This window comes from Gallus gallus, chromosome 6, assembly GCF_016699485.2.
Source record: "Gallus gallus isolate bGalGal1 chromosome 6, bGalGal1.mat.broiler.GRCg7b, whole genome shotgun sequence".
NCBI classification, from domain to species: domain Eukaryota; kingdom Metazoa; phylum Chordata; class Aves; order Galliformes; family Phasianidae; genus Gallus; species Gallus gallus.
In genome coordinates, this window is record NC_052537.1 from 34,131,072 (window position 1) to 34,143,315 (window position 12,244).

The 12,244-nt window shown below is 43.7% G+C and overlaps 1 protein-coding gene across 10 annotated transcripts in view; it reads left to right on the forward strand.

Moving 5' to 3' along the window:
• Positions 1–12,244, forward strand: part of PTPRE (protein tyrosine phosphatase, receptor type E) — an 82,143-nt gene that overhangs the window by 65,911 nt on the left and 3,988 nt on the right. For all 10 annotated transcript variants that reach the window (XM_046943133.1, XM_046943136.1, XM_046943134.1 and 7 more), the window contains 8 exons: positions 949–1,084; positions 1,582–1,731; positions 3,805–3,898; positions 4,434–4,510; positions 5,667–5,801; positions 6,771–6,896; positions 7,320–7,480; positions 11,272–11,407. In XM_046943133.1, the coding sequence (XP_046799089.1) occupies positions 949–1,084; positions 1,582–1,731; positions 3,805–3,898; positions 4,434–4,510; positions 5,667–5,801; positions 6,771–6,896; positions 7,320–7,480; positions 11,272–11,407 (1,015 nt within the window). The remainder of the gene's footprint in view (positions 1–948; positions 1,085–1,581; positions 1,732–3,804; positions 3,899–4,433; positions 4,511–5,666; positions 5,802–6,770; positions 6,897–7,319; positions 7,481–11,271; positions 11,408–12,244) is intronic.

The following is a 12,244-nucleotide window of genomic DNA, read 5'->3' on the forward strand; positions in this document are numbered from 1 at the left end:
TGAGTAACCATGCTTTTTTTTTTCAGTGAGCTTTTAGAAGAATACCACCCAGTCATCCTAAGGAATAACTGAGTGAGGGGGGCCTCAGAGGGGGCCATGTGGGGAAAAGCAGGGGGGCTTTCAAGGGAAACATGGGGGTCAGTAGAGTGAGCAGCCTTTGTGGGAATATGGTGGGCTTGTTGGCAACATGGAGAGGTCACACGTGAGTGAAAGGAAGCAAGAGGGAAGGGAGGCTTAGCTGTAGGAAACGGCCACAGGCAGAGATTGGTGGTGGGGTGTTGTTTGTTTGCTTGCTCCCTGATGTTATTTAAAGCCTGGTTTTTCCTTGCTGAGAGTTGAGCTGTATCTTTGGGCACATGGGGATAGAGGGAGAAACGTGTGTCATAATTTGGGACCTTGTGGCAGTGACTGTATGAAGTAAGCTAGCAGAAGGTCAAAGGAGAGCTATGAATGCCTAGCACAGGATGCCATGCCCTTTTCCTCTGAAAGGAAGAACTGAAAGTCGCTGGAGTGATGTAGTTTGTGGGAATCTTGCTCCCTCTCGTGGCTTTTGGAGGATGTCTGCAAAAACCCCAAATCGGAGTAGCAGTGTTAGAAAGTGAAGTCATAGCAAGTTACTGTATCTAAGCAGTGTGGAATAGCAACTGTGCGGAAAAGAGCTAAAAAGAAGAAAAAATATAGCAGATCAAGCACAAGTTTTTTCCAATGGTCTTTGAGTAATATAATTTTAGTCAGCTTCTGAACTGTTAGAAGAGCTGTTTTTTATGCTAAAGTTGAGTTCTTTGTTGTTGTTGTCACCACTAAAATAAAAGATGGAACGCCGTGTTTCGCAGTGAGTATTTTAGCATTGGGAGCAGCACAAGTTCTACCTCAGTCATTGGTGTAGCGATTCCTGCAGACTTTCTTGCTCAGCTGAGGGATTCTTTTGTCTTTTGTTTCCTTTTGAAGCGCTGGTGTGGGCCGAACGGGCACGTTTATCGTGATAGATGCCATGATAGACATGATGCATGCTGAGCAGAAAGTGGATGTTTTTGAGTTTGTTTCAAGAATACGTAATCAGCGCCCACAGATGGTTCAGACTGACGTAAGTAATCATTGGTTGGAATTACAGATTTCCACATTTCAAGCCATCATCAACACAAATAATGTACATCTCCACTGTGGTGTGTGTGTGAGCGTGCTCTGTTCCATTGCACACATAACACGAACAGGAACAAAGTCTCTTTGATCTAGAGGGTGGCAGCCCTGCCCACTGCAGGGGATTGGAACTGGGGGATCTTTAAAGTTCATTCTAACCCAACCATCCCATGGGAGGTAGCATTGGGAAAGGAGATAGAGGCCTTGGTAGTAAAGACCACACCATGAGGCACGTTATCTTGTGGTGTGTTCAGGCTTTCCCCTTGCATGATTGAGTGGAATTGTAGAGAATGTGAATGATGTAACAGGAATTCAGTTTTAGCCTTAGGTGTGTGCTGGTGACCAGTAGCCCGTGGACTGAATGAGACAGATGAAAGTGCTAGACATGAGATTGTTTTGCTCTATTGCCTCACGGGATGCTTATATGCCTGTTGTTTGTTCCAGATGCAGTACTCCTTCATTTATCAAGCCTTACTTGAATACTACCTCTATGGTGACACAGAGCTAGATGTGTCATCCTTGGAAAAACATCTACAAACATCACACAGTGCAGCACCAAACCTTGTCAAAATAGGGCTGGAAGAAGAATTTAAGGTAAGTAGGAAGAGCCTTTGCTCTGAGACTTTCAAGTGTCAACATATTCACGACAGAAAGGTACTTCAGAAGCAGAACAAGTGCAGCCTTAAAAGAAGAGGGCTGTCCAAACTGAAATGCCAGTTATATTTTCTGCTTGCCGTGAATCGGTCCAATGGACTCAGTGATGGGGGCACATTCAGACCTACATCATTTGATGGGCGTTTTCCTCTGTGCATTTGATTTGCTTATAAAAAGAAAAATGGAATTATTCTTTTGCTCTTGAACTGGGTGCCAGATCAGATAAAGCTGGAGGATGGAGCTGGATTACATTGACCTAATTGACGTGTCAGCAGTAATGTTAACTCAGTCACTGCTGCTGGCAGAGTGAATTATGGAGAATTCTCACATTCTGTGCTGAACACTCACAACTTCCAGGGGGAAAAAGGCAAAAAGAAACGCTTTGTGGAGAAACCCCTAATAGAGAAACAAATGATACTGGATTTTTGTGATGGCTTTTTAGAGCAGACTTTAATTATGCTGAGGAAACAGAACTTTTCTGTGCTACTTACTATACTAAAATATTTACTCTAGATGTAAAGCATTAAATCACTTCAGTCATTCAGTCAAGTGAATTCAGTGTTCACTGCATTTCTTTTCTACTTTTAAAGGATTAATTTAATCAGAAATTGGGAAGTGGGAGAAGAAAATGAAGTGTAAGTTGTAGCGATACATTCAGAATTCAAAAGTATGATGGTCTGAAGGGAAACAAGCAAGGAAACACATAGGAATTCTGGAAAAAATTAGGATACTCAGTGTTGTTTTTTGCTGTGCACTGTGCTAGCAAGGCTTTGCACAAAGCTTACAGAGCAATGTTCAGTTCTGCTGTGTGTTCTGAAAGCATTAAGATGGCCCGTGGGCACTGAGCTCATCCACAGTGGGGAACAGGAGAGTGTTCTAACCAGTATAGGACTGGTGTTACAGAGTAGCTGAAAAGTGATTTCTGAGATGTGGGAGTTTCTTTTTAATGGTCTGTTGGTGGAAGTTGGGTTTTTGCTGGAATTAGGATGTGCTTCTGAAACCGAACCACCTGGCAAATAGAGAAAGCTGCCTGAAAAACTGCTTCCAGTTTGCAAATTAAATTAAAATCAGTGTAAACTGAAGTTATGTTAAATAGCTGCTGAAACACAGCCCTGTCACTGTGGTGGTTACCTGGCAAATCCCCCCAGCAGAAGCATCTGGTTGCTGTCGGGTCATTTGGCACAACCATGCATGTGTGTAAGCTCTGCTATTACAGATTGGTGGGGCAAACGCAGTGCTCGTCTTCTGTGTCCTGCATGCAGTCTCATCACTGAGTAAATAGAGGGTATTGGTCACTGCAGCAGCAAAGGCACAGGTACATGGAGCCCAATGAGATTATTTGGTGTTCAGCAGCCCCTGAGCTCATGCAGCCTTCTCATGCCTGACGGTGTGTCACAGAGTTCTAATAGGCTAAAAAAGGGTTGTTAATAAAATAAAGATTGCTAGTAGGAACGGAATGAATGTGAGCACCTACGAGTTCAGTGTGCGTATCAGTGATGGGGGAAGTGGAGGTTCTAAAAAGGGCAGTGATGTAGAACTTGAGAAGAGCGTGTGAGTGAGCAGACTGCTGGGTCACGCTGGGCATGTGGATCTGCTGGTTGGACACGATGATCTTAGTGGTCTTTTCTATTATTCTCATGATTACATTTGCACAGACAGGGCAGCAAAGCGGCTTTCACAGAATCACAGAATGGCCCAGGCTGGAAGGGATCATGAATCTCCAACCCCACCCCCGCCACATGCAGGGCCACCAACCTCCATATCTCATACCAGCCCAGGCTGTCCAGGGCCCCATCCAACCTGGCCTTGAACACCTCCAGGGATGAGGCATCCACAGCCTCTCTGGGCAGCTGTCCCAGCACCTCACTGCTCATAAATGGTCAGCTAACTATGACTGCACTACTGGTCTGACCCAATGAGCAATCCCCTGGGTGCAGGTTATGAGGAATATAATGAGATAAAACCATTTCTGTTTCAATTAATCCTCATCCTTGTTTGTGCGCTTAATTACAGAAATTAACGAACGTTCGAATAATGAAAGAGAACATGAGGACTGGCAATCTTCCAGCAAATATGAAGAAAGCTAGAGTCATCCAGATTATCCCGTGTAAGATGACTGACTTTGTATGTATAGAAACAGGTGCTGTAAATGTGTGGTTATCCTAAGGTTGTCATAAGTAAGTGTAAGTTATGCCTGTATGCTGATGGCAGCGCACCTCGTATCAGAAGGTGTCTGTGTTGGATAAGTCAGGGACAGAGTGATGTCCTTATAGTGTCTGCACAAAGTATGCCATGACCAGATAGTTTTAAGAACAGAATGAAATAATTAAGCCATTCCACCTATTGCACCAATGTACCTTCTGTACGATTCTTTGCCTCCTCTGGAGCAGTGCTGCAATGTCTGCACATGAACATAAGTGTTGCGCCTTGCTTGCTGCATCCTGTGTGAATGCAAAAAGAATCCACAGAACAACTACTGCCTTCCTCCACACACTCAGCAGATCCTGAGTAAGACCTCTAAGGCACCTTGTCTGGCTTTCAGATAAGCAACTTGTCGTTGTTCCACACGTGTAATAGTGCGACGGTTAACGTACGGTTAGCAATAAAAAAGAGTGAATGTTTGTTGGTTTTTTTCCTTCCAGATGATTTTAATAGAGTGATTCTGTCGATGAAAAGAGGGCAGGAGTACACAGACTACATCAATGCTTCCTTCATAGATGTGAGTATAAATATTTTCAATGTATTTAAGCTACAAGTCAAATACTTTACTGTTTCTTGCAAGTCTTCTTAAAGAGCTTCAGCCAAGTTGGCTTATGAAGAGCATTAGTTTTGTTTGGGCTTGGCTTATGAGAGTTCCCAAATGAATTTCTAACCTTGCTCAGTGTTCTGAATTCCAGTTTAAATGTGTAATTTAAACGTTCCTGTTGTTGTTGTTGTTAGATTTACAAACTAAGGTTTCTATTAAATCCTAAGAAAAGCAGGCAGAGCACCAGACTTGCTGAGCAGCAAACATCCAGCAGTTCTCTTGCCTGCATCCAGGTTAATAGGCAGTCTGACCGTGTGGCTTTCTAACTCAAATATGTACTTCCCCCTCTCCACTTTTATCATGGAGAACAGCTCTCATAGTGTTTGGGAGCTAGCATTTATTGAGGGGACCTGCATTAATTCCCAGCTTTGTTCCTGGCTTCCTGATGGAACCTGGGCAACACTTTCCACTCTTAAGTTTCATAAAATATGAGAATTAATTATATCCTAAAGCAGTAAGAGCCCATCAGTGACTGAGGATTGTGGATAATCTGCAATGTGATCACTTCAGTGTGGAAATAGAACTGTAGCTCAAAAAATGAGTCTAATGTTCATTCCACAGTGAAGGTAATGACCGCAGTTGTTAATAATCTCCTTGTGAAAACCTTCAGCTCTCACAGCAGAACTTCATTTCTTCAGCCATGACTGTAAAAAGTCATAAAGTAAGACTGAGGATCATGAATCTTCATTTCTGAGAGGAGACAAGGTGAACTAACGAGGACAGCGAGCGGCAGGAGCTGATGGTTCTCTTTAAAGCAGAACCTGTGTCAGACCCCTGATGGCAGTGGGGCTGCTTCTGTGTTACTGCTGTGACCCATAGACAAAAGCATTGAGAATGTTGGTTCTCGCACCTCATGTCTGCACATGTGGATTTCAGTGCTGGAGGGGTGAGCAAGGATCGGGTGGGCTCTGTGTCCCCAGAGCATGTGAAGGATTTGGATGATGCTCATATGGTGCAACAGCACATCTTGTGTGGACAGCAGCTGAAGAGTAGCTGGTGCTGCTCTCTCCGACCACTGACTTCTGTCTCTGCTGCCATGACATTCACACACCCTGGCCTTTCCCTGCAGGGCTATCGCCAGAAGGATTACTTCATTGCCACGCAAGGACCGCTGCCCCACACCGTGGAGGATTTCTGGAGGATGGTGTGGGAGTGGAAGTGCCACACCATTGTCATGCTCACAGAGGTGCAGGAGAGGGAGCAGGTGTGTGTCTCATGGCTCCATTTGACAAATGCAATAAATATGAGTCTTCACAGGAGATTGCCTACAAATTCTAGCAATATAAGATTTGTTGCCTTTTCTGAAATGTGTATGATTCTATAGATTTCTGGAGGAAGTTTTTCCCCCAGAGGGTGGTGACGCACTGAACAGATTGCCCAAGGAGGCTGTGGATGCCCCATCCCTGTAGGCATTCAAGGCCAGGCTGGATGTGGCTCTGGGCAGCCTGGGCTGCTGGTTGGCGACCCTGCACATAGCAGGGGGTTGGAACTGGATGATCATTGTGGTCCTTTTCAACACAGGCCATTCCATGATTCTAAATGAGCTCTTGCTTCACTAGTAGGTATAGGCCAGTGTTGCTGCTTTTGCTTGATTTGTCAGACAAAAACACCTAAGCTACAGAAATGGTTTTCAGAGGGCCCAGTTTGCTTTTAAAAGCACAACTCTTAGGGACACTTGATATGGATACCTCTGGAAGAGCTCTCTGGGGTCTGAGAAGAGCCAGACAATGCTTTCTTGAAAACGTCCCTCCCTGTTATGTCTCTGTAAGCTTCTGAACCTCTCTTCTGCATCCTCTGTCATTTGTTAATGAAGATAACAGCATCCCCCTGCTCTGCAGTGTTCACCTCATACTTCTTTGCCATTAAATGGTTTCTGTTGTGTTTTTCTGTTGTGTGTTTTTAACAACCCTGCACTGATAGTAAGAGTTACTACTTTCTTCTAGTCTATTTATAAAGCAGCATTTATCAGCTATGCCTTCTGTTCCCTTTTCATCTTAATGCCTTCTGTTACAGAAATGTTTTATTACTATGTTCATGAGCTTTAGCCTTCTCATTGCAAACTGTCCAGAACACATTAGGCTTTGTCACATCCTGTATCAGAGGTTGATGGTGGTGTAGATAACTGGAAAAAAATGAATCAAGGAATGCTTACCACTCTCTCTCTATTTTGCAGGAGAAGTGCTTCCAGTACTGGCCATCAGAGGGCTCAGTAACTCACGGAGAGATAACTGTAGAAATAAAGAATGACAGCCTTTTAGATGCCATAAGTGTAAGAGACTTCATAGTTACATATAATCAGGTACTGTTTTTAATTATACGAGTTGTTTGTTTGTTTTAAGGCATTTGTAAATGTGATGATGTAACCTAAGTGCTGGAATTTCTGTCTAACGATAACTGCTATTAGTTGTCATCTTACTTTCGGACCATTTGGCTTTAATACATGGTAAAAGTTTTCAGCCATTGGTACTCAGGATGCATGATCTTTAAGTACATCCTTAGAACTACCCAGATGAAACAGCTGTGCAAATGGAAAAGAAAATTAGAGGCAGCTTACCAGCACTGGGAATGTAGAAACAGAACTCTTAACCAATATATTACAGACCAGGTTGAAAATAACCCCCTTTACCATGATGGTACAAAACCTATGCTTATCTTTAAGGTATGAAGTTCATTTCTGTCTGGAATTAACATCTGGATGAACCTTTTCTTTGCATGCACGTAGGGTAACCAAGAGAAGCAAAGCAGGCTGGTTCGGCAGTTCCACTTCCATGGGTGGCCAGAAATCGGCATTCCTGCGGAAGGAAAAGGGATGATTGACCTGATTGCAGCTGTCCAAAAGCAGCAGCAGCAGACGGGGAATCACCCGATCACAGTGCACTGCAGGTGAGGCTCCTTCTCCTTCCCACTGTCAGCCGAGTGCTAGACTTTCTTTTTTTCCTGCTTGCCTGCTGTTAGGGCAGCCCTCCTTTGTGAGCCAGTGGGCTGCATCCCTAAAAAGTGAAGAAATATAAGGCAGAGATAGAGAAAAGGAACAATTAGCATGTCTCTGACCTCAAAATTGATTATTTAATTCATGGAAGTGTTTTGATAGATGAACCCGAGTGCTGCAAGGGTTACAATTAGGACTGACTTTGTTAGAGCTGTTCTCTGCAGAAGAATGAAGTCTGCTGACTTCTGTTTTGTTCTGATGTGAGTTTTAAGGAGTTTCTGAACAGTCTCAGCCTGAGAAGTATGATCTGTGTTTTGGCTTTCTGCAGCGTCATACATTTTCAGGTGCTGCTGAAGCGAAAAGATCCTGGGATCTCAGTTTTGTTGGAGTTTTTTTGGACATAGGGATCTTACAGTAGCACGTGTTAATTGCTAAAGCTTTCTCCTCTTCTTTGCTTATGCAGTGTTTTGCTCTTTGTTGTTCTCATGTGTTTTTCCTGGGGCACTGTGTGTTCCCCAGCCCTGTGGTGGCTGAACTCAATGCCAGCAACGATATTTTGATTCTTCAATTTAACCAGTCTGAACAGCCACTTTTTAATGAAAAGCTGGGGAGGTAAAATTCTGAGCAATAGTGACAGTGGGTTAAATATCAAATAGTTCTAACCAATAAAATAATAGGTAAAAGCAGTTGTTGTCTTTGATATACACAAATCAGATACATAAGAAGGTGAGGTGCTGAACAGCTGCCCAGAGAGGCTGTGGATGCCCCGTCCATCCCTGGAGGTGTTCAAGGCCAGGTTGGATGGGGCCCTGGGCAGCCTGGGCTGGTATGAAATGTGGAGGTTGGTGGCCCTGCGTGTAGTGGGGGGGTTGGAGCTTCATGATCCTTGAGGTCCCTTCCAACCCAGGCCATTCTGTGACTCTGAGAACTATCTGGGGTATGCATTGCTGCTGCTACTTTGAGCTTTTAGAATTGCAACCCTTCTGAAGCATTGGCTTAATCATTTGATGTGGTTTTTTTTTCCTGGATTTCTCAAAATGTACTGTAACAATTAAGAAATTGGGGAAAAAAAATGGAAAATGAAACTAACTTCCCTATGAGGAGCGACTGAAGGAACTGGGGCTGTTTAATCTGGGGAAAAGGAAGCTGAGAGGAGGAGACCGTATTGCTCTCTTCCAGGGAAGTTTTGGTTGGATATCAGGAAAAAGTTTGTTACAGAAAGGGTTGTTAAGCACTGGAATGGGCTCCCCTGGGAGGCGGTTGAGTCACCATCCCTGGATGTGTTTAACAACTGTTTGGATGTGGTGCTCAGGGACGTGATTTAGCAGAGGGCTGTTAGAGCTGGGGTAGCATAGTTAGGCTGTGGTTGGACTCGATGATCTTCAAGGTCTTTTCCAACCTGAGCAGTTCTATGATTCTGTTCTTTTCTATGATTGTAACCACGCAATGCACCCCAGCTTTTATCACACTGAGAATTTTCTGCTGCATCTGTTTTGACATCCCCTACACAGCATACTTGAACTGCTCCATGAAGTCATATCTGAGGCTTCAGATGTAAATGAATGTAAATTTATGAGTAAGTAAACACATCTCAAGTCAAAGACTGGTTTATGGGAGTGCTCACTTAAACTTGTGAAAACTCCAGTTCATTTTTTCCAACTATTAATGAACCATTTCAGGAACTGCTGAAAACAATGATTCTCAAGTGGGACAGAGGCACAGCCCTAAGTGGATTAGAAGGGTTTTGCTGACTGAGTTGCCAATGAAATTCAAAGCCAATCTGTGCTGAATCCCAACTGCCTTCACTTCCAGTGTGTGTCTCCCACTGGCTTCTATTAGCTCACAGCTCACAGTCTCTTTCTGCTCTGTAATAAACAATGCCAGACTGCAGGGTTGTTTGAAAGCCCCTTCCTTCTGCCTGTTGCCCAGTCCATGATGTTCACAGCATCCTTGGCGCTGGAACTTGTCTCAAGAAAAGAAGTTTGAGAGTCAAAGTGAAAAGTTATCTTTCCATAAGGCGAGGGTTGAAAGAAGTGCAAGGAGACAGGCAGGTACGAAAGGAGCAGTGCCACGTTCCCACGAAACAAATCTACTTCTTTGTGGCATTTCAAATGCAGTTCTCCATACCAAAAAGTTCTTCAGCCAATGTAAAACAAGCTCTTTAAAGAGATGCTGAGAATGCGTTTTGGGAAGAGAGCGAGTGTTCAGCATGAGGAGTATAAACATGAACACATGGAGAGCAGCGTGTGGATGAGCACACTGTGCATTCTGGGTTACTCCGTATCTTTGTCCTCCTGTTTTTGGAGCTGTAGACAAACAGCATCGCTCATGGGTTACTTTAAAAGTCCCCTACAGTTACTACAGATTAGCTAAGGACAAATAAACCTCAGCCCTGTTAGATTTCACATTTGTCTTTCATCTGATAAAAGTAATTACCTGAAGGGAAGGATGCATCCCATGCAGCATTCCTGTTTGTTTTTCCTCCAGCTGAGGATACGTGCACTTGCACTTAATCTTTTCATAGGGCTGTGCTTATCAGACGTTTTTCCATTTGATGGTAATAAAGTAGGAGCAGTGACACATGGTTACATTTCACCTGCTTGTAAATTATTTAAAAACATTAAATTTTTAAATTTAATAAATTATTTTGTGTTTCTCCTTGTTCTGCAATCCAGCGAATCTTCCTCTACTTCAGCTTACCACAGAGTGCTAAATTCCAGCCTGTTTTTAGTGACTACTCCCTATCACAGCCATTGGCCTGGCAGTGCACAGCCACTGTTGATGGTTGATGGATCGTTTTGGTTGTATCCGTGTGTGTGTCACATGGGCTACAATTCAATTAGGAAAGAAAAAGCACTTCATTTTTTTTGGCTCTGATGTTAGTTGGCTCTGATGTTAGGTATCATAAGTCAGGTAACAGTCACTCAAATCTATTTTACTGGCATGGAATTGTGGTCTGAAGTGAATAAAAGAGCAAAATAACCCGAGTGAAGCATGCCAGAACAAAAGGAATCACAGTTAGTGGGGACTGTATTTGGTTGCTTGCTGTAATCAGGTTAGAGGCAGGAGCAGTCAGTTCTATTTGATTGTATGTAATATCACCCTGCATGCAGACTTATTTGGATTTTCCTTATATTAACTTACCTGTTTGAAAAGAAGTGATTTACATAGATAGTAAGAGCAGTTACAGTCTTTTTGCTGGATTGGACACTGTCCATCACATTGCTTTGGAATAATAATTCCAGTGAATCATAGAATGAATCACAGAATCATAGAATGGCCTGGGTTGAAAAGGACCACAATGCTCATCAGTTCCAACCCCCTGCTATGTGCAGGGTCACCAACCAGCAGACCAGGCTGCCCAGAGCCACATCCAGCCTGGCCTTGAATGCCTGCAGGGATGGGGCATCCACAGCCTCCTTGGGCAACCTGTTCAGTGCGTCACCACCCTGTGGGGGAAAAACTTCCTCCTCATATCCAACCTGAACCTCCCCTGGTTTAGCTTTAAGAGTATTCCCTCTTGTCCTGTCACTATCCACCCTTGTAAACAGCCATTCCCTCTCCTGTTTATAACAGTGACTCCAGTTCCTGCCTGGCTCAGAATTCATTTGGATTAATTCTGGCTCCCTTTCAGCATGGCTGGCGTGACAAAATCAGCCGCTATTAGTAGTCGGGTATTCTCTATCAATATTGTCTTTGCAGTTTTTATCCTGCTGTATGCCAAGCAGATGTGTTTGTGTTGCAGTGCCGGTGCTGGAAGGACAGGTACATTCATTGCACTCAGCAATATTCTGGAGCGAGTGAAGGCTGAGGGGCTCTTAGATGTATTTCAAGCTGTGAAGAGCTTAAGACTGCAGAGGCCACATATGGTGCAAACACTGGTATGGTATTTAACAATCCGAATCTTTCTCAAAGGATGTATGTTTGTAAATATCCTTGTGGGAGGAGAACAAAGGGGGTTTGTTGCAGGTTGAAATAAATAATGTATGACGGCTGTGTATGTACAAGGTATCAGAGATCTGTATCTTTTCCAGATTTTTTTTACAGCCTTTCTGAAGGTAGAGCTTGGCTAAATGTTCTGTGCTTTGTTAGGAACCGGTGACAGTTCAATAAGCCAAAATCTTGTGTGTGTTGCAGATGACAGTGGTCAAGAAGTAGATGCCTTTTAAGCTGTATGTCTATAGCTCCGTATTTCTTTCTTAGATCCAAATGTCGGGGCTTAATGGGCTTGCAGTTGTCACTTACAGGGAGAAATGCTGACTTGGTGTGAGGTTTTCCTTATGAATGAACAGAAGAAAATTTTTGGATACATTCTTTTCGAAAATACATAGAAACGCTGATACTTTGTATATTGGTAACAGTTTCCATTAGGAAGTCCTTTAGCAACAGTTATCTGAAAGCAACTTTCCCAGGTAGAAATCTTCTCCTTGCTGTGGGCTGGGGAAGAGGCTGAAGAGCTCCACCGGGATTATCTGCAGGGAGGAAATCTTTCTTTTGGGGTTCCAGCTCTGTGGTTTAGTAATGTTATGTAATTGCCAGGGATATCCCCAGCTGAGCTGCAGCTTTGGAATGGCTTCTGTGCAGTGCTGTTTTCCAGCCGATGCCTGTTCCATCTCTGGTCAGGTATTAGTCATTGGGCAGTCCAGCAAATCACACTGAAGGCCGTAGGCATGCTTGCAGGTTCGGGCTGTGTCCCATCACTGGGACACACAGCGCTG